The sequence below is a fragment of the Euprymna scolopes genome, chromosome 22 (assembly GCF_053919585.1).
Source record: "Euprymna scolopes isolate OS-2025 chromosome 22, ASM5391958v1, whole genome shotgun sequence".
Taxonomy (NCBI): Eukaryota; Metazoa; Mollusca; class Cephalopoda; order Sepiida; family Sepiolidae; genus Euprymna; species Euprymna scolopes.
The window spans coordinates 100,166,836-100,193,062 of NC_136503.1; the positions used below are offsets into that span (position 1 = coordinate 100,166,836).

The following is a 26,227-nucleotide window of genomic DNA, read 5'->3' on the forward strand; positions in this document are numbered from 1 at the left end:
TGAATCATACCACCTAGTGAATTCTAAAGAAGAAATGTTAAACAAAAAGTTTGATGGTATACAAACCTGTCTACATAGAAATAAATTCCTATTATCAAGCCTAACCTAATTAAAATAACATGCGTATATAAAAATAATTAACATTAAGAAATATGTCGTGAATGAAATGTAAGTGTAGAAAGAGAATTTTAAATTTAATACAAAGATTTTAGAATGGTGAGATAAATAAAGTAGTAGGTGGTTAATTTAACAAATAGAAACTAAACTAAATATAACAGAAGACAGGGGAGCAGTAGCCCTAGATATATCTATGACTTTTGACAGGGTATGGCACAATGGTCTTCTCATGAAAATCAGATCCTATGGTATTACTGGACGAATACTTAACATAATTAAATAATTCTTGAATAAGAGAAGAATCCAGGTTGTCCTCTATGGTCGTATGTTCTACTGCAGATATCCTAACTGTAATCTGTGAACATATATACCATGCACTATATAAAGCAGGGGAGGGTAGTAGCCCTAGATATATCTAACGCTTTTTACAGGGTATGGCACGATGGTCTTCTCATGAAAATCAGATCCTATGATATTACTGAATGAATACTTAACACAATTAAATCCTTCTTAAATAAGAATAGAATCCAGGTTGGTCGTACGTCTAAACAATATGATATAAAAGCAGGTGTACCTCAGGAGTCGATCCTTGGACCGTTATTATTCTTGATATTCATAATGACCTCCCTGATAATATACTCTGAGATGGGCATATTTACTGACGTCACCATGCTCTATAACAGGCACGTGAGGAAAAGGAATGGATACATATCCAAGGAAATGGCAGAAAACGTTCAATGCTAGGAAGACTAAGCTCGTTTCCTTTAAGAATTATAAGAAACCTTCTCAACCACTAATAGGTATTGCTGAAGATACAGAGACTATGGCTAAAGATTTCATGAGCTGAAACAGATACACAGAGAGCATTGCCAAGGCTATTGCGAAGAAGGTGGACTTTCGCCTGAAAGTAGCCTGTACATCTACAAGGCTACCACTTGCCCATGTATGGAGTATTTTTATCACATCTGGGCTGATGCATCTGCTACTAGCCTATCTCTCTTGGACAGAGTTCAAAAGAGAGTCGCCAGCCTGATAGGTCCTGAACTGTAATCTAAGCTTCAACCTCTGCCCCACCAATAGGCCCACCGACGAAATGTTGCATCCTTCTGCCTGTTTTACAAGTATTTTAATGGTGGATGCTCTGACGAATTACAAGCCCTTGTGCCCCTCAATGTAAATATACCCGACAAGCCAAACAAGCAGCAAAATCCCACCTCACATAGTATAGATCCCTAATAGGTTCTTCCCCTGAACTGCTAGACTTTGGAATTCCCTTCCTGGCTCCTGATTTAGCAACTGTACTGACATGCAGAAGTTTAAATGTAATGTGAAGAGACATCTTGTTATTCAAAACCTTACATAGCATACCTTCAACGTATGCCTTGTTTGGGGTGAAAATATAATAATAAAAAACTAAATAAGGGAAATAGAATTAAATTATCAATAGCATAAAAAAGAAACTAAATATTAAGTAAGTGCAAAATATTTAGTTGAATATGATGGATAAAACTAGACTAAATCAGAATATAAGTTTTGAAGTAGAATAAATGAGAAATTTAACCTAGATTGCTATATAAAAAAATTAATGTAAGAAGTACAAGTTTAAAATTAAGCATAGGAGATTAATAAAGACAAAAATCAAAATAATTAATAAAAATATAAAGAATATAAAAGAACTGCGTCCCTTACACTTTCTCGGCATACTGAATCATAGAGAAATAGTAAAAATTAAAGTAGTTGACTGAGTGAACGAGCTATTCTTGCAGTTCAATACAAAGACATCCAGGAACTTAACGCTATTCAAATTAAAATTCCAAGTGAGGTAGTCATATACAAATCCATCGACACTGTTGTGGAAGCAGATGAAGTGCTTAATTATTCAACAGAATTTTTGAATTCACTAGGTTTGCCAGGGATGCCACCGCATGAACTGCAATTGAAAATTGGCGTACCAATTATCATGTTGCAAAATATAAATCAACCCAAGCTTTGCAATGGTACATGGCTTGCAGATAAAAAAATATCTTTATCAATGAAATTCTTTATAAAATGTTGAATCGAGTTACGTCCCTTACACTTTCTCGGCATACTGAAAAAATTAATATATATATATATATATATATATATATATATATATATATATATATATATATATATATATACGTTATATATAACCTCTGTTCCTATAAAAATTCTGATACATCTACTAGATTGGAGTGTTTATTCATTGTAAACGTACCCGACAACCTACAAATGGCGACATTTCCAATGTGAATGGTAAGTTGGACTTATGTAAAAAATAACAAAAAGATATACCAAACTGACTTTTTCGTTTAAAAATGGAATTATTTCCCTTTCGTTATTAACTTAAAAAAAAAAAATTTTTTTAATAAATATTTTGTGTTTTATATACATAAAGTACAATTGTTGAATGTTACTGTTTTGATTATATTCGTTTGAGGGGGGCACAATTAAAAAATTAAGAAAGATTAAAACGAAGCGAAATTTAAGTCTCCGTTCCATTTTTACAACAACCGTAAAACAGTGCATACTCAGCAAGTTTTATCGTAATTTATAAGCATATTGAAACACTAAATCAACATTTTATTTATTTTTTTGCATAATTAATGATGGAAGTATTTTTCTGTTTATTTTCTTAACATCTGTTGAAAAAAATAGATAATTTGTACATTCTCTTGAAAAAAAGAATCAAACTTTTCTCTACTTTCACATGTGTTCCATTTTAACAAACTGAGCCACAGCAACGCGTGGCCAGGTACAGCTAGTATATATATATATATATATATATATATATATATATATATATATATATATATATCATGTTGATCCTAAGATAAGACTAGAAATGATATATTTAACATTTAAATTAATCACATAATCAGTATTAGGTGAAAATAAATATTAATTAAAAATTAAAGAAAAGGATAAACAAATATGTTATAACATGTAAATACAAATTTATACGAAACTAAGGCAAATTAAGGTGTAACTAAAACAGCAGGAAGAGAGATTATACGTTCCATTAATTTATTCTGAAAAGTTGTTAGACATGACCATCCTTTCCATTTAATTCAAAGTTAATACTTTATTGTTCACAATAACATGAACCAACGCTAAAGAAAAAGAAATTGGTATTCATTCGGAAAAGCTTCTAAGCGTGGCTATCATTTACATTGGCATCAATATTAATATTTTATTATTCATAACAACATGAACCAACGCTAAAGAAAAACAAATAACTATTCATTCGGAAAAGCTTTTTAACCGTTTCTCTCATTTATATTTGCATCAAGGTTAATATTTTATAGTGCACAACAACATGAATCAACGCTAAAGAAAAAGAAATAATTATCAATTGCATTTACATCAAGTTTAATATTTTATTATTCATAACAACATGAACCAACGTTAAAGAAAAAGAAAAAGCTATTCAGTCTTAAAAAGCTTTTAACCATAGTCATGATTAGTTACACGTTCGCTAGAAAATACACTAAAATACAAATTACACCTTGAAACCAGCATTTGTCTTTGTTTGATAAAAGTTGCAACCCCCTCGCCAAACTTTCACAAGAAACACTCGTCTAGCGGAAAACACTATCAACAATTTCCCCCCACTCTTTATCTGCGCCTAAACCTAAACGTAGATTCCATGAACAAAGCTTCTTTCTTAGAACTGCACACCTATGGAATTGGCTTCCGTTTTGCTGCTTTCCAGCTGACTACAATATGGTTGTCTTCAAGTCTAACGTAAACAAGTTCTTGATGAGCCGTTCCATATAAGTTAACCAATTTACCGAATTTCCATTACTAACGATTAGTATATTGTCCAATTGACTACTGTACACTCTTTAACCGTTATCCTCGAGTGGCCTTTTGGCCTTGATAAGTGATGATGCCATGTAAAAAAAGTTACACGGCTCTTAATTGTGGTTCTTATAAGAAAGTATGTAAAACAAATAAAAATCATCACAGCCATCTTACAGGGTATTTTTTCTTCTTAGTTTACATAAATTATCTTAGAACCTTCACACCATATTCAATAAAACGTCATGTTACACAATTTTACGGCCTGTTATAGCAATGATCGTGATTTTGGTTCAATTTGGAAAAATGACTAAATCCAATTTTGGAAAGCGCGAATGACTTACAATTTTCTGAAGTTCAGGTGATAATTCTTTAACTGTTCGTATATCTTCCCTCCATATTCAATAAAACGTCATGTTACAAAATTGTCAGGCCTGTTATAGCAATGATCGTGATTTCGGTTCAATTTGGGGTTCTAAAAAAATGACTAAGGTAATCTAATTTTGGAAAGCATCGAATGACTTACGATTTGCTGAAGTTCAGGTAATAATTCTTTAACTCTTCGAATATCTTTGCCGTCTCTATCGCAGAAACTTCGGAAAAGCAGCATGTTGGCATTTTGGGGATTCACTCCATATTCCACCAATTCTTCCGGTTGTAAATTATCGTTGACAAACATCCAATAAATTTTGCCCATCGTCATCATAAGTATTGAGGCCTGAAATAGAAAAAAAAAATGAAGTAGATGAAGAAAAGAAAGCCAAAGAGGAAGAAGAAATAGCAGAAAAACGAAAAAGAAAAGGGAAGAGAAAGAGAAGAGGAAAAAAAATAAAGAGGCAATGAAAAAAGAAGAAAACGCCGAAGGAAAATGAGATAAAGAAGAAACAGAAGAAAAGGCAGTTGAAGAAAAATACGAGGATGAAAACGAATTTGCAGAAGAATAAAAAGAAGGGAAAAAGAAGAACGTTTTTTTACGGCATATCAACCCTTTTCGCGTTATTTAATGGCAAACCCAGTTATTTTGGAAATATTATTCATGTTGCATCCAGTTATTTTGTAGAAGGATTTTATTCTTCAAGCTCTTTGTATCTTCAATCGTTAGTTTGTAGTGTTTGGTTTGGTTTAGTTGTTTTATAGTGGATTTTATCGTTTTTGTTCCTTGCCCTGCAGAACATGAATGAGTTTTACAAATGGAGAGGAAAAAGGGTTACAGTATTAATGTTTGGTAAATTTTAAGTTAGGAAACCAGTCAAGAAGTGGGGGAGAGAGAAAGAGAAAGGGGAAATGAGAAGGGGCAAAGGGGCAAAGGGAGAAACGGTGGGTTGTTGTTGTTTTTTTTGTTTTGCAGAACATAATTAAGTTTTGCAAAAGGAATTAGAAAAACAAAAAGCATCAATGTTAGTGCATTTCGTCTTCAGACAACCGTCTCTGGAAGTAACAGGAAAAACAAGGAGCCGAAAAAAAAAGTTGAAGATGGTGAAGTTGATGATAATGAAGAAGATGATGATGAAGATGATGATGATAAAGAAGAAGCAGGGGAAGGAAAAGAAGAATCTGGGAAAAAGAGAATCCAAAAGAGAAAAAAAAAGAAGCTTACAAAAAAAAAAAAAGAAAAAGAGAAACAGACGAAAAAGAAAATGAAAAATGAGGAAGAAGCCAAAGTTCGTCTTGATAACCCTTGTCCTTTAGTGGCGTTTTGCCTTTAAAAGTAAAGACGTATTATAATATAAAATATCTTGTCCACTTTCTCTTACAGATTTTTGAGAGAAGGGTTTAAATGGATTTACATTATTCAGAATAATATGAACCAACGTCAAAGAAAAGAAATAGCTATTCAGAATAAAATTTTCTGAAATACAGTGTTGAGCATGCGTCTTGGTAGGAAATTTCGGAACTATTTATCATGATAATATTAAAATGAATTTACTTTTTTATTGTCTGTATTTGATAATGTTATATATGACTTTATTTTTCAGAAACAAAAGATGGAAAGATACTATATTTAATTCTGATTAGTTATTTATTTTCTTTAGCGTTGGTTCATGTTGTTCTGAATAAGAAAATGTAATTCCATTTAAACATTTTCCCTCAAAAATCCATTATTATTGAAAATATAGTTTAAATAGATATAAAAAAGACATAACTGTATTTCAGAATACTTTATTCTAATTAGCTATTTATTTTGTTTAGCGTTGGTTCATGTTGTTCTGAATAAGAAATTGTAATTCTATTTAAACTTTTCTCTTGAAAAACATTATTATTGTAAGCATGGTTTAAATGGATATAAAAAGACATGAGTGTATTTCGGAATATTTTATTCTGATTAGCTGTTTATTTTCTTTAGCGTTGGTTCGTGTTATTCTGAATAAGAACATGTAATTCCATTTTTAACAATGTCTGTTAAATTGAAAACAAGATTCATCAGAGTGAATCAGCATGTGAAAAGCCTGCATATCCCAGACATATTCAAGTAAAGGAAAAACCTCAAAATCTACAGAATGTTCATAAAAAGACGATTGAGCGTTACCTGGAAACCTCCTTAATCAAAGATAGACAACTATCAGGCCGTCCCAGCACCCCCACAACAGTCAGTACAGTCAGAACAACATGAACCAACGCCAAAGAAAATAAATAGCTAATCAGATTAAAATATTCTGAAAATGCAATTATATCTTTTTATATCCATTTAAAGCATGCTTACAATAATAATGTTTTTCAAGAGAAAGGTTTAAATTGAATTACATTTTATTATTCAGAACAACATGAACCAACGCTAACGAAAATAAATAGCCAATCAGAATAGAATATTCTGAAATACAATTATGTCTTTTTTATATCCTTTTAAGCCATGCTATATTTCCGTGCCCATGTTTAGAATTGAAACCGAAAATCCACTGTGAAATATCTACATTTTGTGAATACTTACCGAATGAATAACATTTTGAAGGTTTTCTTTTTTAAGAATCACCAAGAAATTATTCCGCGCGAAAGTTTTCGGACCAAATGAAATGAATTTATTAAATATTTCCTCTTTATAGTCGGATGATGAATTGTCAATTCTTAGCAGAGAAAACTTCACGAATTTAGCCGACAGTTCTTGCATGAGGGACAAAAGTTTTACGCGGCCTGTGAAGTACACAAGAGGCATATTTTTAATCCTTTGTTCAGATTCATTTTAACATGTTACACGCAAACACGTTACATTTTAACATATTGCATGTAAACACATTACTAGAAGATAAATAAGGTTTAATATTGAAAAGTTTTTTTTTGTAATTAAACGTATATCACATTACATTTTAACATCTTACATTTTAACATCTTACATGTAAACACGTTACATTTTAACATATTGCATGCAAAAACACGTTACATTTTAACATATTGCATGCAAACACGTTACATATTAACAGATTACATTTTAAGGTCACATCTTAACACGTCACATTTTAACGCATCACATTTTAACATGTTACATTTTCACGTTACATTTAGACACCTTACATTTTAACACTTTATATTTAAACACGTTACATTTTAACATATTGCATGCAAAAGCACGTTACATTTTAACATATTGCATGCAAACACGTTACATTTTAACAGGTTACATTTTAACATGTCACATCTTAACACGTCACATTTTAACGCATCACATTTTAACATGTTACATTTTCACGTTATATTTAGACACCTTACATTTTAACACTTTATATTTAAACACGTTACATTTTAACACGTTACATTTTAACACGTCACATTTTCGCGCGTTACATTTAGATACCTTACATTTTAACATGTTATATTTTAATACGTTATATTTAAGCACGTTACATTTTAACACGTTACATTTTAACACTTTGCATTTAAACACATTACATTTAAACACGTCACATTTTAACGCTTCAAATTTTAAATCCTTACGTTTAAACACGTTACATTTTAACACGTTACATTTTTACACTTTGCATTTAAACACGTTACATTCTACACGTTAATTTTAATACGTTATATTTTGATACAGCCCCAACGTTGTGCATTAAAGTCTCACAAAGAAACAAATGAAAGAAATTCAATAGGAGATTTTTCAGTTGAAAGAAAAGGCATTTATTACCGGTCGTCATCACACCAAGCCACCGGGCATTTTCCAAGTCAATAACAATATGGTCGCATTCCGACTTTTGCCCTGTCGATAAAGAGTTCCTTGTCTACAGCTAAAACTAGCTATTAGCTCTGTAATTCGCTACACTGGATATGTTCATCCGAAACTCTTGTAAAAAGTTCGGAGGATAAATGAGTTTGTCATCTTGTTTAAAATTTCCTGTCGTGTCGACACGTGCTTAAAAGTCTCTCGCTTTGTTTACAATATCTTGGCGTATCAACTCGTGTCCAGGTCTAGAAGATGTGGCTCAACCTACTTGCTTAAAATTTATTTGGTTTTTCATAGGAAGTAGGGAGGGTGTTGTATTGTGACATTACTTGCTCTGGTCAAATATCTAAACCATTATTTATTGGTATTTCCTTGTGAATCTAGGTTGGCTAAAATCTCACTTGCATTGATCTTCTCGTCGGTATCGTATCGTTCTGCATTGTAGTTGTCACCCTTAGTGTCGTGAACAAGGCTAATTTGCGTTGTTTAAGACAAAATATATTTGTAATCTTTGTCTGCAAGTATTTATCCCAACTCATTTGCTCATAGTTTTGTATGAAAATAACACAAGACAGGACATGAAGCCATTTGATGTAAGGAGCTTAACAATAGTACTTCAAAGTCACAAACTTATCATCGAAAGTGTTAGATGGAATAGATTCTGACCATGAAAACAGCAATTTTTATCACTTTGTCAGAAGCATCGCTCTTGGAATATGAGGACTAAGAAGCAAAATAAGGGAAACAAGACTGATGAGGAAGATAGTTTTCCTTTTAATTTATATTTTCTGCTGCCAAGATAGATGAAATCCACCGAAAACAATACAAATAAAGAGTCTGCCATTTGATTAAACTTGCAGCCAACTAGCTGCCCCAATATCAAAGTTTTGCTGATGTTTAACCCTTTCTGACCTGATTGAACTAATTCGTTCAGTCAATAAATGAATATAACGGCATAAATATAGTTGGAATTGATTAAAAAACGCCTTGTACGTATTAGTTCAATATCTGGGTAAATGCCAGATACCTCCAGATTGCAACTGTCCATTGCTTACATTCAGTATGCCGCCATCTGTCTCAGAGAGTGGAGGATTTCGTTTGTTGTCATAAACACATTTTTTTCAAACACGGTGGATAATAATCAGGGTAAGTTTATGAAATGCAAAAATTCCCAGTGGTAGTTTAACTATTAGAATTCATAATTTTTCCAGTTTGAACACAATCACAGTATCATTATCCTTTAAACTTACTAAAATTAACAATCAATATTTTCTTGGCCTTCGGGACAAGATCAAAGTGTAGTCAATAAAAAATGTTTTAAAAATTGGGAGTTACTAGGACGTCCCCCAATATGAAAGGGTGAATGCGGTATTATGATGAAAGAAGATACTAGCTGTGAGAAACTTTTGACTTTGTTTAGTTCTGGAGTGACAAGGATAACCAACGACCCCCAAAATCCCCCCTTTTGAGTTGGCCATGTGCCTAAGTTTTTTGTTCATCGTTAATTTTGACTGTATTTTTTAACATGAATAAAAGATTTAATATCTCAAAGTGTAGTATCTGTTCTTCAGATGCTATTCTATTTTTTGTTCTCTTTCGGTGGAGGAGAAGTCCTTCACGACTGAGACAATTTTTATTTTTGTACCTTTTCTCCACGTTAAAAAAACGACCCTGGTGTCTAACTCTGTTCCGTGGGGAGGCATAGTAAATAGGTACATCATAATTCAGTTAATTTTATTTTATTTCGGACTACTAGTCTCATCTTATCTTTTTTTTTTATTTGGTGCACCAAATAAAAAAAAAAAAAAAAAAAAGATAAGATGAGACTAGTAGTCCGAAATAAAATAAAATTAACATACAATGCTCATCTAAAAAAAAAAAAAAAAAAAAAAAAAAATTCCAATAAGGAATAATATATATATATCATAATTCAGGTCAGAAAGGATTAAATACAACGTTAGCTGAAAACAATTTACATTTTCATACGCGTAGGTTGTGTATCTTTGTTCTCGCTCGTGAACGATCAAGTCTGCAAGTATATTAAATGTTCTAAAACGTGTGTGCGAGAGGTTAACACGCACTGGTCTTATTTTCATTGTCATTTCTTCTTGTCGTCTTTCCATGTGTGGACCGTGATCGTCTTTTTAACTTGGGCAAAATAAACCTTTCATTTATGAATTATACAAAGGAGACTTTATTGAGTTTTGAAAAGTTTCATTTAGAGAGAAGATTTACTCATGGAGGCAGAAACCACAAAACTAATTAATTATATGTTTCTTATGTCAATAACTACTTTTAAAATATAATTAATAAGCGACGATGGACAGAATCCTTAGTCAACATACGCCAAGATCACAAACATAATTGGACGTGCCACCCGCACTGTTCAGTTTCGGAAAGAACTAACTAGAAACCCTTTGCTTTTTCATTTACACACGTGACGTCATCTCATATCCGCTCGTTACCTTTTTTTTCTAGTGCGTTTAGTCTATGGACTTGATCTTTGGCCTCCGCCTCAGTCACATAACCGTCTTTTGGGTATATTTTCGTTTGGCTAGGTGTAACAGAGCGCGGGCGCATGCATATACAAATACTGAGCCGTGTGCGAAATGCCGCCATTATAAGAAAAAAGAAGCAGACTATTAAACTCGGAGAGAGAGCATGTTAGAGAAGACGATCACGTTATAGATGTGGACGACGTTTGAGAGAACGTTAGAGACGTGGGTGACGTCACCGCCATAACAAGATGTCACGCGTGGTGGGGAATGAGGAATTAGATGTCGTTGTTACAAAAAAAGGAGTCGAGTTATTACTTGTCTTATGTCCCTTTCTGACTGAGTCTACAGCGTGTTGGGTCCACGTGTGTAAACACATCTAATGTTATATAGGTTATCCTGACCTGTCCTAATCTGACCCTCGTCAAAATCGACACTAGCTAACACTTTTTTAACGTGGGAGAAATCCAGCTCCCCTAAAAAGAGGGCACTCTCGCAGTGTCCAAATAAATAATAATTATCTTAGTATGAAGGGTTTCCCCCACATTGACCAAGGATCAATTACTTAAGTGAGGCATCAGATCAGATACTACACTTTGATCCTAGCCAAAAAAGGCCAAGGATAATTCTGTATTGAACAAGAGTACAAATTGCGTATGAGTTATTTACGAAAGGGAAACAATTTTGTTGTTTTTCGAGGAATAAGTTAAGAAATGTACATTACCGATTGAATCATCGAAAATGATGTTCACATCGAACCACTTTAGCTTCTGAATGACGTCAGCGATAGCTACGAGGTCCCATGCAATGTTTTCGACGGGTCTTGCCTGAGTACAAGGTTCCACACTAAGAAAGATGTTCGCAAAACTGGCAGGCTGTCGTAATTTCCGAGGCAGGAAATCCAGGGTGTCACAAGTCACGAACCATACTATGAATTCCACGTTTTCTCCAACTAAAGCTTCAACTTAAAAAAAGAAAAAATAATGAAAGAAAGAAAAATGCTATTATAATAATAATAATAATAATAATAATAATAATAATAATAATAATAATAACAACAATAATAATAATAATAATAATGATGATGATAATAATAATAATAATAATAATAATAATAATTATTATTATTATTATTATTATTATTATTATTATTATTGGCTCACATGGAGCTTTCACACAAGTCAACAAACGATCTGATTGGAAACGTGTGATGTTCTCTGGAAGCTGAGTGACAACAAGTCTCTCCAGACGTCCAGCCCTCTCCACCTCCTTCGATAGCATTTGCAAATAAATTTGCACCATAGCAACAGCCGCTTACCATTGATTTCTCGCTGGTAGTGGCCATTGGTTTATACTTGAATTTGAGTGGCACTTAGCCTCCCCAAGGTCCCAGTTCTCTTTGCGCTTGTCCAGCCGAGGTCTGGTTGGCGCTCGCTCCTCGGTCTTTCAGTCTTTATTGACCCTTCTCGGCCTTTTCGTATAATTTTTTTTTTTTGGGGGGGGGGATCGGTGATGAAACAATGGAGGGAATGCTTGATGGGGGGTGTAGAACTTGTAAATATGCAGTTTCGGTGTTCTTCATTCCCTGTAACGCTTATTCGTTATATTGTCTTGTATTATTCTCCGCATTCAAGGGTTGTCCTTAATATTTCAGTCGTTTTCATTATCGTTAGTCGTTGTACTTTTGCAGTTATTCTTCTGATTCCAATTTCTGACATTCTTTTTTCCAAGTTTTTCGGGATTGTTCCTAGTGCTCCTAATATTATCGGTACTGTTTGGACTTTCTTCATCATCCAAATCCCTTTTAACTCTCTGGCTAGATCTGTGTATTTGCTTCGTTTCTCCTTTTCTTTCATACACACCCTGTGGTCAGCTGGGACTGCAAAGTCTACGATTTGACACGATTTTTCTTTCTTGTTAATTATTACGACATCTGGTCTTCTTGCTTGGATGGGTTTGTCCGTCTGTATGTCCATGTCCCATAGGATTTTGTGGTTCTCGTTTTCGAGTGCTGTTGCAGGTTTATGCTTGTACCATGTGTCTGTTCGCTCAAAATGCAGTCGTTTACACAATTCCCAGTGTACCACCCTCCTCACTTGGTCATGCCTGTTTTTGTATTCCTTTTGGGCAAGTTTGCTGCATTCGCTTACTATATGGTTTATCGTTTCGTCACTTTGTCCACAGAGTCTTCATTTGCTGTTTTCTTGTGTTTTATCTATCCTTGCTTTGATATGGTCGGTTCTTATCGAGTTATCTTGTGCTGCAGTTATTAGAAATTCAGTTTCTCGGTTTATATGTCCTTTTCGCATCCATGTCCAGGTGTTTTCGTTATTCTCATCTTTTGTCATTCTTATGAATCTTCCGTGGAGTTGTTTCTCTCCCCACTTCTCTTTTCTCGTTTTGTCGTTTGTCTCTCTGTTTTCTGTTATTTTTTTCAGTGTCTCTCGCTGCCATAATTATTCTTTCAATGTTTTGCATTATGTATTTTTCTAGGCTTTTGTCGTGTCCTTCACACAGTCTTCTATAGAGATCAGTCCCCTCCCACCGTCTTTCCTTTTCACGTAGAGTCTGCCAATATCGTCCTTTGGGTGTAGTGCATTATGCATGGTCCTGAGTTTCCTGGTTTTCTGGTCGAGTTGTCTCTGTTCTTCTTTTGTTCACCCTATAAACGGTCCAGAGTATCTTACTAGTGATACTGCCCACGTATTAATACCTTTTATTAGGTTTCTGCTATATAATTTAGTTTCCAGGAGTTTTCTTGTTCTCCTGAGGTATTCCTTTCCAACTTTCTCTTTCATTTCTGTTGCTCTGATGGTATCCGCTTCCAGAATTCCCAAGTATTTATAGTCGTCTTGTGTTTCCCTAGTGCCCTAATTTCTGTTTGGTTGGGTAGTTCCATGCCTTCTGTCGTTTCCAATTTTCCCTTTCTTATAACTAGTTGTGCGCACTTTTCCATTCCAAATTCCATTTGGATATCTTGGCTGAAGATTCTGGTAGTGTTAATTAGTGTCTCTAGCTCCTTTTCGGTCCTTGCAAAAAGTTTCAGATCGTCCATGTACATCAGGTGGTTCATTTTTTCCTCTGTGTTGAAGAACTTGTTTCCGGCTTGGCACTTTCTCAGAATACTATTCAAGGGCATCATGGCTATGATGAACAGCAGTGGTGATAGCGAGTCTCCTTGGAAGATGCCTCTTTGTATGTTAATTTCTGTTATGTGTTGTCCATCGGCTTTCAATTCCAGTCTCCATGTTTTCATTGCATTTTCTATTACGTTGGTGATCCTGCATGGTATTTTATACATTTTTAGGCATTCTATTATCCATGCTTGGGGGATCCTGTCGTTCGCTTTTTTGTAGTCGATCCATGCCATGGTTAAATTCTTTCTCCTTCTTTTTACCTCCTTTAGAATCTTTTGATCTATACATAGCAGATCATGTGTTCCTCTTTTTCCTTTTTGGCATCCTTTCTGCTCCTCGGGGATGAGTCCACGGTTATTCAGGGAGTGGTAGATTTGTTCCCTCAGTTGCGCTGTCAGTATCTTCCACATAGTTGGAAAGCACGTGATTGGCCTATAGTTGCTAGGGACGGTTCCTTTCTCCGTGTCCTTCTGTAGCAGTGTGGTTCTACCTTTTGTCATCCAGTCTGGTACGCTTGCTTCCTGTATACATCTTCTCAGGTTTTGGGCTAGCCTTTCGTGTAGGGTTGTGAGTTTTCAGACAGGTCATCACACATTTCTCTGTCAACTACCAGTGATATTCCCTGCAGTCTGAGTGACAACAGGTCTCTACCCACATTTCCAGTACTCTCCACCTCTTTCGACTACTTTTTCAAATGAATTTGCGTTATCGCAATAGCCGTTTACCATTGATTTCTTGCAGGCATTGGTCTTTGATGGAATTTGGGTGGCAATAAGCCTCCTCGAGTTCCCAGTTCTCTTCGTACTCATTTAGTTGGAGCCTGGTTGGTGCTTTTCTTCCTCGGTCCTTCCGTCCTCCTTGAATCTTCTCGACTACTTGGTGTGGTGCCAGTTTATTACAATTATACAGTTTCAGTTTCCTTGGTTCCATGTAGTGTTCCGTTATGTTTTCTTTGCTTCTGTGGCATTTTCCATTTGTAACTCATGTCTATTAGTGTTTAGTGTTTGCATTCAAAAGATTTCCTTAGTATTTTGACCGTTTTCATTATTGTTAACCGTTGTATCTTCTCAGCCATCCTCCCCCTGATTCCAATCTCTCTCATTCTTTTATCAAGTTATTATTATTGGCTCACATGGAGCTTTCCCACAGTTCATCAAAGATCTGATTGAAAACCTGAGGTGTTCCTTGGAAGCTGAGTGACAAAAAGTCTCCCCAGACGTCCAGCATTTGCAAATAAATTTGTGTCATTGAAACAGCCTCTCACAATTGATTTCTTGCTGGCAGCGGCCATTGGTCTATACTGGAATTTGAGTAGCACTAAGCCTCTCCAAGGTCCCAGTTCTCTTCACGCTTGTCCAGCGGAGGTCTGGTCAGCGCTCTCTCTACAGTCCTTCCATCCTCCTTGACCCTTCTTGGCTATTTGGTATCACACGGTATCACACTTTTTTGTGTGTGGGGGGGGGCGTTGATGGGACAATGGGAGGGGTTGCGTGATGGGGATTATTATTAATATTATTATTATTATTATTATTATTATTAGTAGTAGTAGTAGTATTTACTCACTAGGAGTAGTCACACAAGCCATCATCAAAATCTGCTCACTTTGAGAACAACTTGTGGTGTTCCCTGGAGTCTGAGTGACAACAAGTCTCACCAGATTTCCAGCACTCTCCTCCTCTTTCGATAAAAGAATTTGCAAAAAGAATTTGCATTATCGCAACAGCCGTTTACCATTGATTTCCAGCTAACGACCACTGGTCTTCACGGTTCCTAGTTCTTTCTGCACTCATCCGATGAAGGTTTGTTTGATTGCGGGTCAATTTATGAATATACACTTTAAGTTTTCTTGATCTTATTTGGTGTTTTTCTATCTTTCCGCTTTATCTCCGCTGCAGTTTTCATATGGTCGGCTAATGTTTGTAGCTCATGTGTATTAGTTTGCGCATTCTAGGTGTTTCCTTTAAATTTCAGCAGTTTTCACATTGCTATCCATTGTATCTACTTAGCAATCCACCTGGTTCCAATTTCTCTTATTCATTGTATGTATTGTATTTTATGTATTGTATTTTATGTATTGTATGTATTGTATGTATTGTATTGTATGTATTGTATTGTATTGTATGTATTGTACGTATTGTATTGTATGTATTGTATTGTATGTATTGTATATATTGTATTGTATGTATTGTATTTTATGTATTGTATTGTATGTATTGTAATGTATTGCATGTATTGTATTGTATGTATTGTATTGTATGTATTGTATTGTATGTATTATATTGTATGTATTGTATTGTATGTATTGTATTGTATGTATTGTATTGTATTGTATGTATTGTATTGTATTGTATGCATTGTATTGTATTGTATGTATTGTATGTATTGTATTGTATGTATTGTATTTTATGTATTGTATTGTATGTATTGTATTTTATGTATTGTATTGTATGTATTGTATGTATTTTATTGTATTGTATGTATTGTATGTATTGTATTGTATTGTATGTATTGTGTTGTATTGTATTGTATGTATTGTATTGTATGTATTGTATTGTATTGTATTGTATTGTATGTATTGTAATGTATTGTATGTATTGTATTGTATTGTATTGTATTGTATTGTATCGTATTCATGTTATATGTAATTGCTACACATCAACACACTAAGAGACATTTAACTAGACGGCCACGACCCTGATAAATACAGCCTGATAAGAGGCTGGATAAGTACAGACATTTCTCTCATAAATAAATAAGAGATTATATCGGAACGGTAAAAGACTCTCCCCCCCCTTTCTCCTTACGACACAACACCTTTTTTATTACGTAGGGAAACGACGTTTTATTAATTTGGAGAATATTTAATGCATAGAAATAAAGAAAACATGTTTTTTTTGTGTGTGTGATAACTGCGTAACTGCGTATAGAAATATGAACAAATTTAAAAGATAATATTCATCAGACTAAATATAAAAACAAACACATTGAGGACATTGCGAAGGCTGCTGCAAAGGTAGGTTCACTCTGTCAAGTTAGAAGACTACTCGCATATCTAAACATCTACGAAGCCACCATTCGCTCATGCGAAGACTACTGTAAAGAAGGTGGGCTCCCTATATCGTGCTAGAAAACTACTCAGAGTATATCTCTATAAAGCCAGCATTCGCCCATGCATGGAATATTGTTGTCACATATGGGCTGTGTATCTACCACTAGTATAATTTTTTAACCCATTTGAAGTTGATATCTTTTCTATGGCTTGATACCGGTGTATAGAAATATTGTCTCTTTTAAAAGATTATATTCAGACTAAATAAGAAAATCGTTAAAATCGATTATTAGTAAATGGGCTTTGTGGATGTGGATTAAAATCAATAAATAAAACGTCGAACCTCGTCCGTCCATAAAAACCGGATGATACGAGGGAAAGTTATGGGTTTCGAAAACCAATTCTGTCCTGGATGAATTTGTTTGTCGGCAAAAGGGCTCGATCACTTCTAGGGCTCGGACACGAGGAATGGTCGATTCAAATATGGCGGCTGCAAAACAAAATGAAATAATTTGACTCAATCAAATAATGTAAAAATATCTCACCTTCTTTATTATTTATACGACATTTCGGCTGAATGATCACTAACTAATAAATGCCTCACATCGTCGCTAAAATATACACCCAGAAATGGAAAAATTCTATATTGGTAGTACTTCAATGACTCTGTGGGTATACGATGTCAATGAATAATATGGCATATAATACTGACGCTTCATTTTTGGTGCGTAACTGGGATTTCATCAAAACAAACAAAACACCTATATTCGAATGGAAAATACTTAAATTCACCCTGTTATTTATGCTTAACAGAGAAACTTGAAATTATTAGGTTTAAGGACCGCGAAAAATTATTAAATCGGCTATAAGCTACAAACACTTTAGAGGATATGCACTAAATTAGTTGTAAAGAAATAAACAATTATTCCTTTCATTTGAAATATTTTTCAGTCCCTGACCCACTCTAAATACCCCTATAAGGATATCTAAAGTAATAAGTTTATTAATAAATTAAGTAGAAAATTGACCTCACTCCACATAAGGATATCTAAAGTAATAAGTTTATTAATAAATTAAGTAGAAAATTGAAGGGATATGGAGTGGTTCCAGTGCACTTCTATTTAATAAATATACTAACCTGGAAACTTTGACAACGTGTAAGTGATATTTGTTTTGAATTGAATTATTTTTCTATGCAATAATTTAAATTCACTGATGTCGGCCCAATGAATAGGGGCATTTGAGCAAGAAACAAATTGTTACGATTTAAAAAAATGTGTCGTTTATATAAGAAATATTCATGCATTTTATGGTATTCTGGTATTTTAATGAACGCTTAGCTAAATAAACCGCCGATAAAAATTTCGACATAAGAAAAATGATTTTTCGTTTAAAAAAATGACTTTTCTTTTGAGGCAAGTAAATAATACAAGTAGAAAAAATATTTTTTAAAAAAATATTCTATAACTTTTTTTAATGTAAAAGTTTAACGAAATAAAGGTTTTCAAAAATATGTTTAAAATAAAAAAAAAAAAACATCGACCGTGAGGTGGGCACGAACGTGAACACTAATAGTTCTGAAGCAAACTTCTAACCCATTCGGCCACGACAAAAGTCAAACTATACCTTAAGGGGGTTCTAGCTGATCGGAGACATTAGCAGGTCTTTTAGCTAAGCATCTATTACTGCAACATCCGCCATACATATCCACTAGCAAAATACAATTTTTCCCTTGGAAATCTTTTGAATGCAAAAACCATCATAGATGGAGCCTAAAGTAAAATAGTACTCAACTCACCAACTTTCAAGAAATAAAAAATTAAACCAACAAGACAACCAAGACGATACATCTGAAGTAAACGACCAAGAATCGTTTGTGCTGTTTGTGCATGGAAAGAAAACAAATAAAGGTACATTTGTTTTTTTTTTAATACAGAAAAGCCTTGAATGGCAAAAGGTGTAATCTAAAATACATGATGCCGTGAGGTTGATTCGAACTCGCGAGCTCCGGATTACGAATGATTCTCCATTTAAGGCTACATATAAGGTGGGCGATTTGCTTGTTCGTGAGAAAAATTGCTTTTGTTTCTCCATGGTAATCGATGATACGTTTTCGACAACCAGTAAATTGTGGGTTCGGCTGGCCCTGCTCTGTTGGGCTGACCTATAGTTCTGATTAGTCCTAGGAGGTTCAATCTCCCAGGCTTTACCTTCTTTTTTAGGTGTAGTTTATTGTTAACAAATTAAAATAACGGAGTCGCCCAGTCATTTTTTTACGAGAGTAGAGTGCATTACATCTGGCCTTCAGCCCTGACTTTTCAACTTAGTGTCAAATTATCCAAACAATACGTCTAGAATGAATAGCATTTTATAATAAATAGCCCAAAAGTGAAATAATACTCAACTCACCAACTTTGATTCTGTTGAAATCCCTGTTTAGATACACACTGTGTGTCTTCAACACAAACGTCATCATGATTGGTACGAATAAAAACATTCCAGCTGAAAGAATTATAAGAAAAAAAAATAGATGAAGTCAACAAGACAACCAAGATTATCTGCTATTTAAAACGTCAACATTTTTTTTACAAATGTTTTGCTATATTTGCAAAGTGTTTAGTTTGAAGCACATATATCAGGAACTATTTAGCGAAATGGATGATAGCAAACCAAGAGATCGTGATTCAAAATTCGAGCTTTTCTCATTTTTCGTGACGGATTGGATCGCACCACAATTGTTGATTATACGGACCGGTTGTACCAAAAATATAACCCAGCAGTAATAAAACTTTATAGACACAGACACGCACCTGGTCAAAAGAAAGAAGTTAGGTTAATAGCCGTAAGTAACAAAATATGGTCGATTGTCAAAAATAAAATAGATTCAAAACCATATGCAAATGTGATGCTATCTTAAAAGATTAGCTACAGAGTGAAATACATTTTTCGTGACGGATTGGCTCGCACCACAATTGTTGATTATACGGACCGGTTGTACCAAAAATATAACCCAGCAGTAATAGGTTATAGCGTCGCTATGGTGCGTGACTAGATTGACAGCGAAGACGAATTCCCAGAGTGTGCGTTTACTGGAGATGCATGGATGTAGCAAATTATTTTATGGGTCAGAAATTCTAAAGAAGGGGTAAGTTTCCTCCTAGGGGGTAAAAATGATAGAGTCGTGGGTAAATAATTGAAGTACCTGATAATTTAAAAATAATAATTTTTTTCAGATTGTATCATGTCTAAGAAATTTCATACCTGGATTCATATATTCAACGTGGATTTGACTTCGTTGTTGTGGAAAACCGATGATGAAAATAGCTTTGTCAGAAACATCTCGCATAAACAAACTAATTGACTTAATGAATCAGCAATGTTACCACTGATAATTCTTCTGGTGTTTCTGTTAATTATTTTTTGTAATACGAATTATTTTAATAATCTTCTATTTAGAAATAGTTTGATTTTCCGTCACTTTATAATGGCTATGAAACTTTAGTATCTAAAAGAAAAAAAAAAGTATTTGTTCCTTAAACAGAACAAATACTTTTTCATTGATTCAAAGAAAAATAACTTTTCATACAAAAAAAAAAAAATAGAAAAAAAATATTTGTTCACTAATTCAAAGAAACAAACCTTATATTACAAAATAAAAAAAAAAAATAAAAACAAACAATTGACAATAAAAAATTAAAACAGTAAATTTCATTAATTTATTACGGTAGGTTGTATATTTTATTTATTTATTTTCGTTTTTGTATTGACTTCTGTTTCCTCGGTATAATCCAGTGGTTTTCATCGCCCGCCTGGCGTTGCTGAGCGAGACTCACAGGAAAACTAGATTTAAACTGCTGAAGTACCATTTAAAAGTAAAAATGAAATATATATTTTAGTATAATATAAATTTATAGTAAAAAATTTCAAACATCAACATATATATATATATATATATATATATATATATATATATATATATATATATATATATATATATATATATATATAAAGGAGATTAGAACAATAGTCTAAAGAGCAGAGTGTATTTTAATGTAATATTGAAATTACTAGTTTAATTAAAATACGAGAAAGAAAAAGTGCTCGTTGTAATTTAGATATATAATAAGCTCGATAGGTAAATATCCTAGAGCTAATTTAATATTTAGTAATGTGATTGATAATTTAAAATTTAAAAATAAAATTATCATTAAATTAAAAATCCGTTTCATAAGAAGGAACAACAACAAAATCAATTATTTGTACGATCGTTTCGGAAAACAGTGTTTTTATTGTGGTAGACATCAAGTTACGGACAATAATTATTACATATAGTTTTTTAATAAGTAAGAAGACATCCAAGTTGTAGTCCGGAGGGAAGCAGGCAGAGTTCCACAGGCGTGCAGTTCTAAGAAAGAAGATTTGTTCATGGAATCCGCGTTTTGATTTAGACACAGATATAGAATGGGGGAAATTTTTCACAGTGGATTCGGCTAGACGGGTGTTTTTCGTGAAAGATTGGCGAGGGGGGACCAGAGATTGGAGCTCAGACGAGCACCTGCCATGGAAATAACGATAAAACAAGGATAGGCTCGCAACGCCTCATCTGTGGGAGAGAGGTTGCAGGGTAGAGAAAAGGGCATCCCCCACTAAGCCACGAAGTCTATTTTGTACTCTGTCAAGGCAGAGAAGGTAGGCTCCCTCTACCGGGCTAGAAAATTACTCGCATAAGAGAGTATCCTGTATATCTACAAAGTCACAACTCACATGGAGTATTTTTGTCACATCTGGGTTGATACATGTACTACTAGTCCATCTCTTTTAGACAAGACCCCCCCCAAATAAGTCTTAAATCTAATTGTAATGTTACTGATTTTAAGACAATACCACGCAGATATTAAAAAAAATAAAAATAAGCAAGCTTCAACCTCTGTCCCATTGCCGCAATGTAGTAAAGCAATATGCGCTGATAAACTCATGACACTTGTGACCCCCTCGTCATACATGCTCCCAACTAACCCGAAAAACAGCAAAATCCCCCCCTTCCCTATTGAGGTCCCTAAATGTCGAAAATTTCTTCTCTAGCATTGCTAGACGTTTCTTGCTTCCCTGACCGTAATCTGCAGAAGTTTAAATATAAACTGAACATACATCTCGCTGCTCAACTCCCCTCATTTCCCCGTTAGACACGATAAAAAATAGTACATCCCGTGCGGCAATATGCTTTGTTTGGAGTGAAAAAATAAAAATAACGAATTGAAGGTCTAATATTTACGGCGGGTGACATAAAAAATAGAATCGCAAATCACAGACGACTTTTACCCAGTCATGGCTGACAGAACAAGAACATGCAACTCTCATGGATCAAATAAAAGGTTCTATTCGAAATTCCCCATATACACCTGAAAGAAGGTTGAAGGTTAGATCAACCGAAATGTTGTGAAAATAACTCTCAATATAAGAATGATAGTCCGAATGATCCATATATATATATATATATATATATATATATATATATATATATATATATATATATATATATATATATATATCTGAATAATCAATTCTCATCTAAAAAAATTCAGAAACATGTCAACAAGAGTGTGTTTCAATCTCTGGTTGTACCTATTTACAATGCCTCCCCACGGGACAGAGTTAGACACCAGGGTCGTTTTTTAACGCGGAGAAAAGGTACAAAAATAAAAATTGTCTCAGTCATGAAGGATTTCTCCTCCACCGAAAGAGAACAGGAAATAGAAGGGCAGCATCTGAAGAACAGATACTACACTTTGATCTTGGCCAATTGTAGCACATCACTGAAAAATGGATTGTTGCCTTTCATCATGAGTTTGTTAAATGTGTCCATGCATATCATTAAGAAGCTTTGTCTGTCTGTCATTAAACTGCTAGATTGTCATTCTATCGTTTGGTCCTGGAGTCTGTCGCTTAGTAGGCTTTTAATCTCAATGTCAGAACGAGAAAAAAAATCTTTATAGATATATAGCTTACTACTCAGATGTTTAGAATGGACTATGGCGATTAAAAAAAAATATTTCCGATCTTTATAACCTTTGGTTGATTGGTTGGCTGTTTTTGCGTTCCGGCATATCAACCTGTTTCAGATTATTTAATGTCGAATCCAGTTATTCTGAAGAATTTTTTAAAAATAGTTTGTTAATAGTTAATATTAATTTATTTTTTTTTTCAAGTCGGTTTCTATTTAACCCATAGTTAGGACCCTAACAAATACTACCATTCCGGATCAGGGTGGACCTGAGAGCAATGACAATTAAGGTTGGTTGGTTGGTTGTTTTTGTTTTACGGATATCAACTCTATTCAGGTTATTTAATGCCGAATTCAGTGATTTTGAAGAAAAGTTTTTTAATAGAATATATTTGTTTTTTGTTTTTTTCCAACTCAGTTTCTATTTAACCCATAGTTGGGACCCTAACAGGTACTACTACTCCGGGTCAGAGTGGACCTGGGAGCAATGGCAATTAAAGGGTGGCTCCACACTCCCCAAAACCCGCAAGCTGGGGCCTCACCATCGGATATAGTTTAAGGTCATTTTAAACGTGTTTTTTTAATCATAATAAACAAATTGCGTTATTACTAGATATTTAAATTTAAGATCTTTAGTTCTTGTCCAGAATTCTCCCTTTTTATTAAAATACAAAAGTAAAGAAAAAATCTCTATCGTGTATGCACTCGTGACGAAACAAAATATCATATTCGAAAAATCACGTAACTTGATCAAGTATATTTTAATAAGAGTAACAGAAGAGCGACTGCCTTCGCCATCATTTTGAAAACAATAAAAAAATAGAATAATTCCGACTGACTTTTCTTGTAATGCCTACAAATTCCTATTAATCGCTTAAAAATTATTTGCTTTATAAAAATAAAACTTGATCAATTTACATAAATTTTGGAATATGATATTTTCTTTTCGTCAAGGAGACGAAATCAGTTAAATCGCCCATTTCTCAATCAAATCGATTGAGTACTTGCTCTAGTTGGGGACCCATCACGGTGCACCGAGAGGAAGCTTCACATGTTTCTCGCAGTGACTTAGCCCACAATACATCATAGTTTACATTGCACTGTAGAGAATCTACTATTGATTTTATAAAATTATTTTTTATATATAATGACTTGAATCTAAGTTTAAAATGCAAAAGTCAAGTATCATGTTTTAATTGTGTCCTAAACAGAAACGTGCATTTTAAACGCGCCTCTGTCGTATAACGAAACCTACTGTTGATTTTATATGCCTTCCTTTCTGCTTGTGCGGTCAGAAATTCTTGAATTTGACTATAAAATGAAAAAAAAAATCAATTATCATGTTTTAATTGTGTTTAAAACAGAAACATTCATTGCAAACGCGCCCCTGTCATATCCAAGAACCTATTGCTGATTTTATATGCCGGGTCTTTCTGCTTGTGTGGTAATAAAATTTCTCAAATGTGTTAACTTTGGTCAAAATCGCCCGTTCCTTCTTTAATCGTTTTTTTTTCGATTATCGATTATCGATATTTATCGAAGACATTCCGATACGAAACTTACATAAAAACAGTAATAAATGCATAAAGTATATTCGTGTGAAATTTCATAAAAAATTGATCAACATATTTGAAAATTAGTATATAGGGTATTCAAACATAGAGAAAACTTTTTAATCAGTTTTCATCCGGAAAAAGGGGCTGCTAAAGGGTAAAAATTAGAACATTTAGTACGTAGGGGGGGGTCATCGGATTTTTATCTGTTTCTCAACTATTTCATTAGCTAACATAGCTCCCTTATGTTAAGAATAAGTAGAGTTGAACATACTTTTAAAAGAACGTAGCAAGCTGGCCTAACGGGTATCGGACTTTTCTCAGTGTCTTTAGGTTTTGGTTTCGACCTCAGCTTTGTAACCCATTTTTTAAAGGAATATTATATACATACATACACGCACACACACACACACATACATACGTATATAAATATACATATATAGTTCTAAAGGAATGTTTTATACATATTATACGTATATATATATATATGCATATATATATATGTATATATATGTATATATATATATATATATACATATATATCAAATATGTCAAAACATCGTTAAACTCACTACTCGTTCAAGCAGCCGCCAATAGCGTAATGGTTAGGAGCCTTGACTGCCGTACAAAACGGTCGGGTTTCAATCGTGGCTTGAGGTAGTTGCCTGTCTAGCCGCACTGATGAGCTGTGAAACAGCGAAACAGTACTGTATGTGGATGACTATATATATATATATATATATATATATATATATATATATATATATATATATATAACTACTTCATTTACTCACATAAAATTAATATACGGAAGTATAGATTTATGCGTAAACTTTAAGTATTTACTTCAAAAGTGCTCAATACGTAGGTAGAGCTAGTTAGTAATTTATAAAATATATATGGCGATTAAGCTACACTGAATATACCGCGTTTAATCCACTATAGGATTCGTCAGCCTATAGTGGATGAAACGCCGAATATTCAGTGTAGCTTAATTGCCATATATATTTTATAAATTACTATATATATATATATATAGATAGATAGATATTATACATATATATGTACATATCATACATATATATATATACATATTATAAATATATATACATATTATACATATATATATATACATATTATTCATATATATACATATTATACATATATATATATACATAATATACATATATATATACATATATATATATACATATTATACATATATACATACATATTATACATATATATACATATTATACATATAAATATATCCATATTATACATATTATATATATATATATACATATTATGCATATTATATATATATACATACATATTATGCATATTATATATATATACATACATATTATGCATATTATATATATGTATATATATTATATAGATGTTATAGATATGATATTTATATATATATCCATATTATACATATTATATATACATATATATACATATTATACATATATATATATACATATTATACATATGTATATATATACATATTATACATATGTATATATATACATATTATGCATATTATATATATGTATATATATTATATAGATATTATAGATATGATATTTATATACATATACATATTATATATATATATATATACATATTATACATATATATACATATTATAGATATATATACATATTATACATAGTATATATTATATACATATTATGCATATGATATATCTGTATATATCGTATATAGATATTATAGATATGATATATATATGTATATATATACATTATACATATTATATATACATATATATATACATATTATACATATATACATATTATGCATATATATACATATTATACATATATATACATATTATACATATTGCATATATGTATATATGTATATATTA

General features: G+C 33.1%; 1 protein-coding gene across 1 annotated transcript in view; it reads right to left on the reverse strand.

Moving 5' to 3' along the window:
* Positions 1–26,227, reverse strand: part of LOC145243788 (glutamate receptor ionotropic, delta-1-like) — a 72,679-nt gene that overhangs the window by 44,555 nt on the left and 1,897 nt on the right. Inside the window, exons 2-6 of the mRNA XM_080106825.1 lie at positions 19,183–19,275; positions 17,117–17,263; positions 11,312–11,551; positions 6,869–7,068; positions 4,469–4,660 (exon numbers count right to left, since the gene is read on the reverse strand). Of these exons, the coding sequence (XP_079962951.1) occupies positions 4,469–4,660; positions 6,869–7,068; positions 11,312–11,551; positions 17,117–17,263; positions 19,183–19,270 (867 nt within the window). The 5' untranslated portion in view covers positions 19,271–19,275. The remainder of the gene's footprint in view (positions 1–4,468; positions 4,661–6,868; positions 7,069–11,311; positions 11,552–17,116; positions 17,264–19,182; positions 19,276–26,227) is intronic.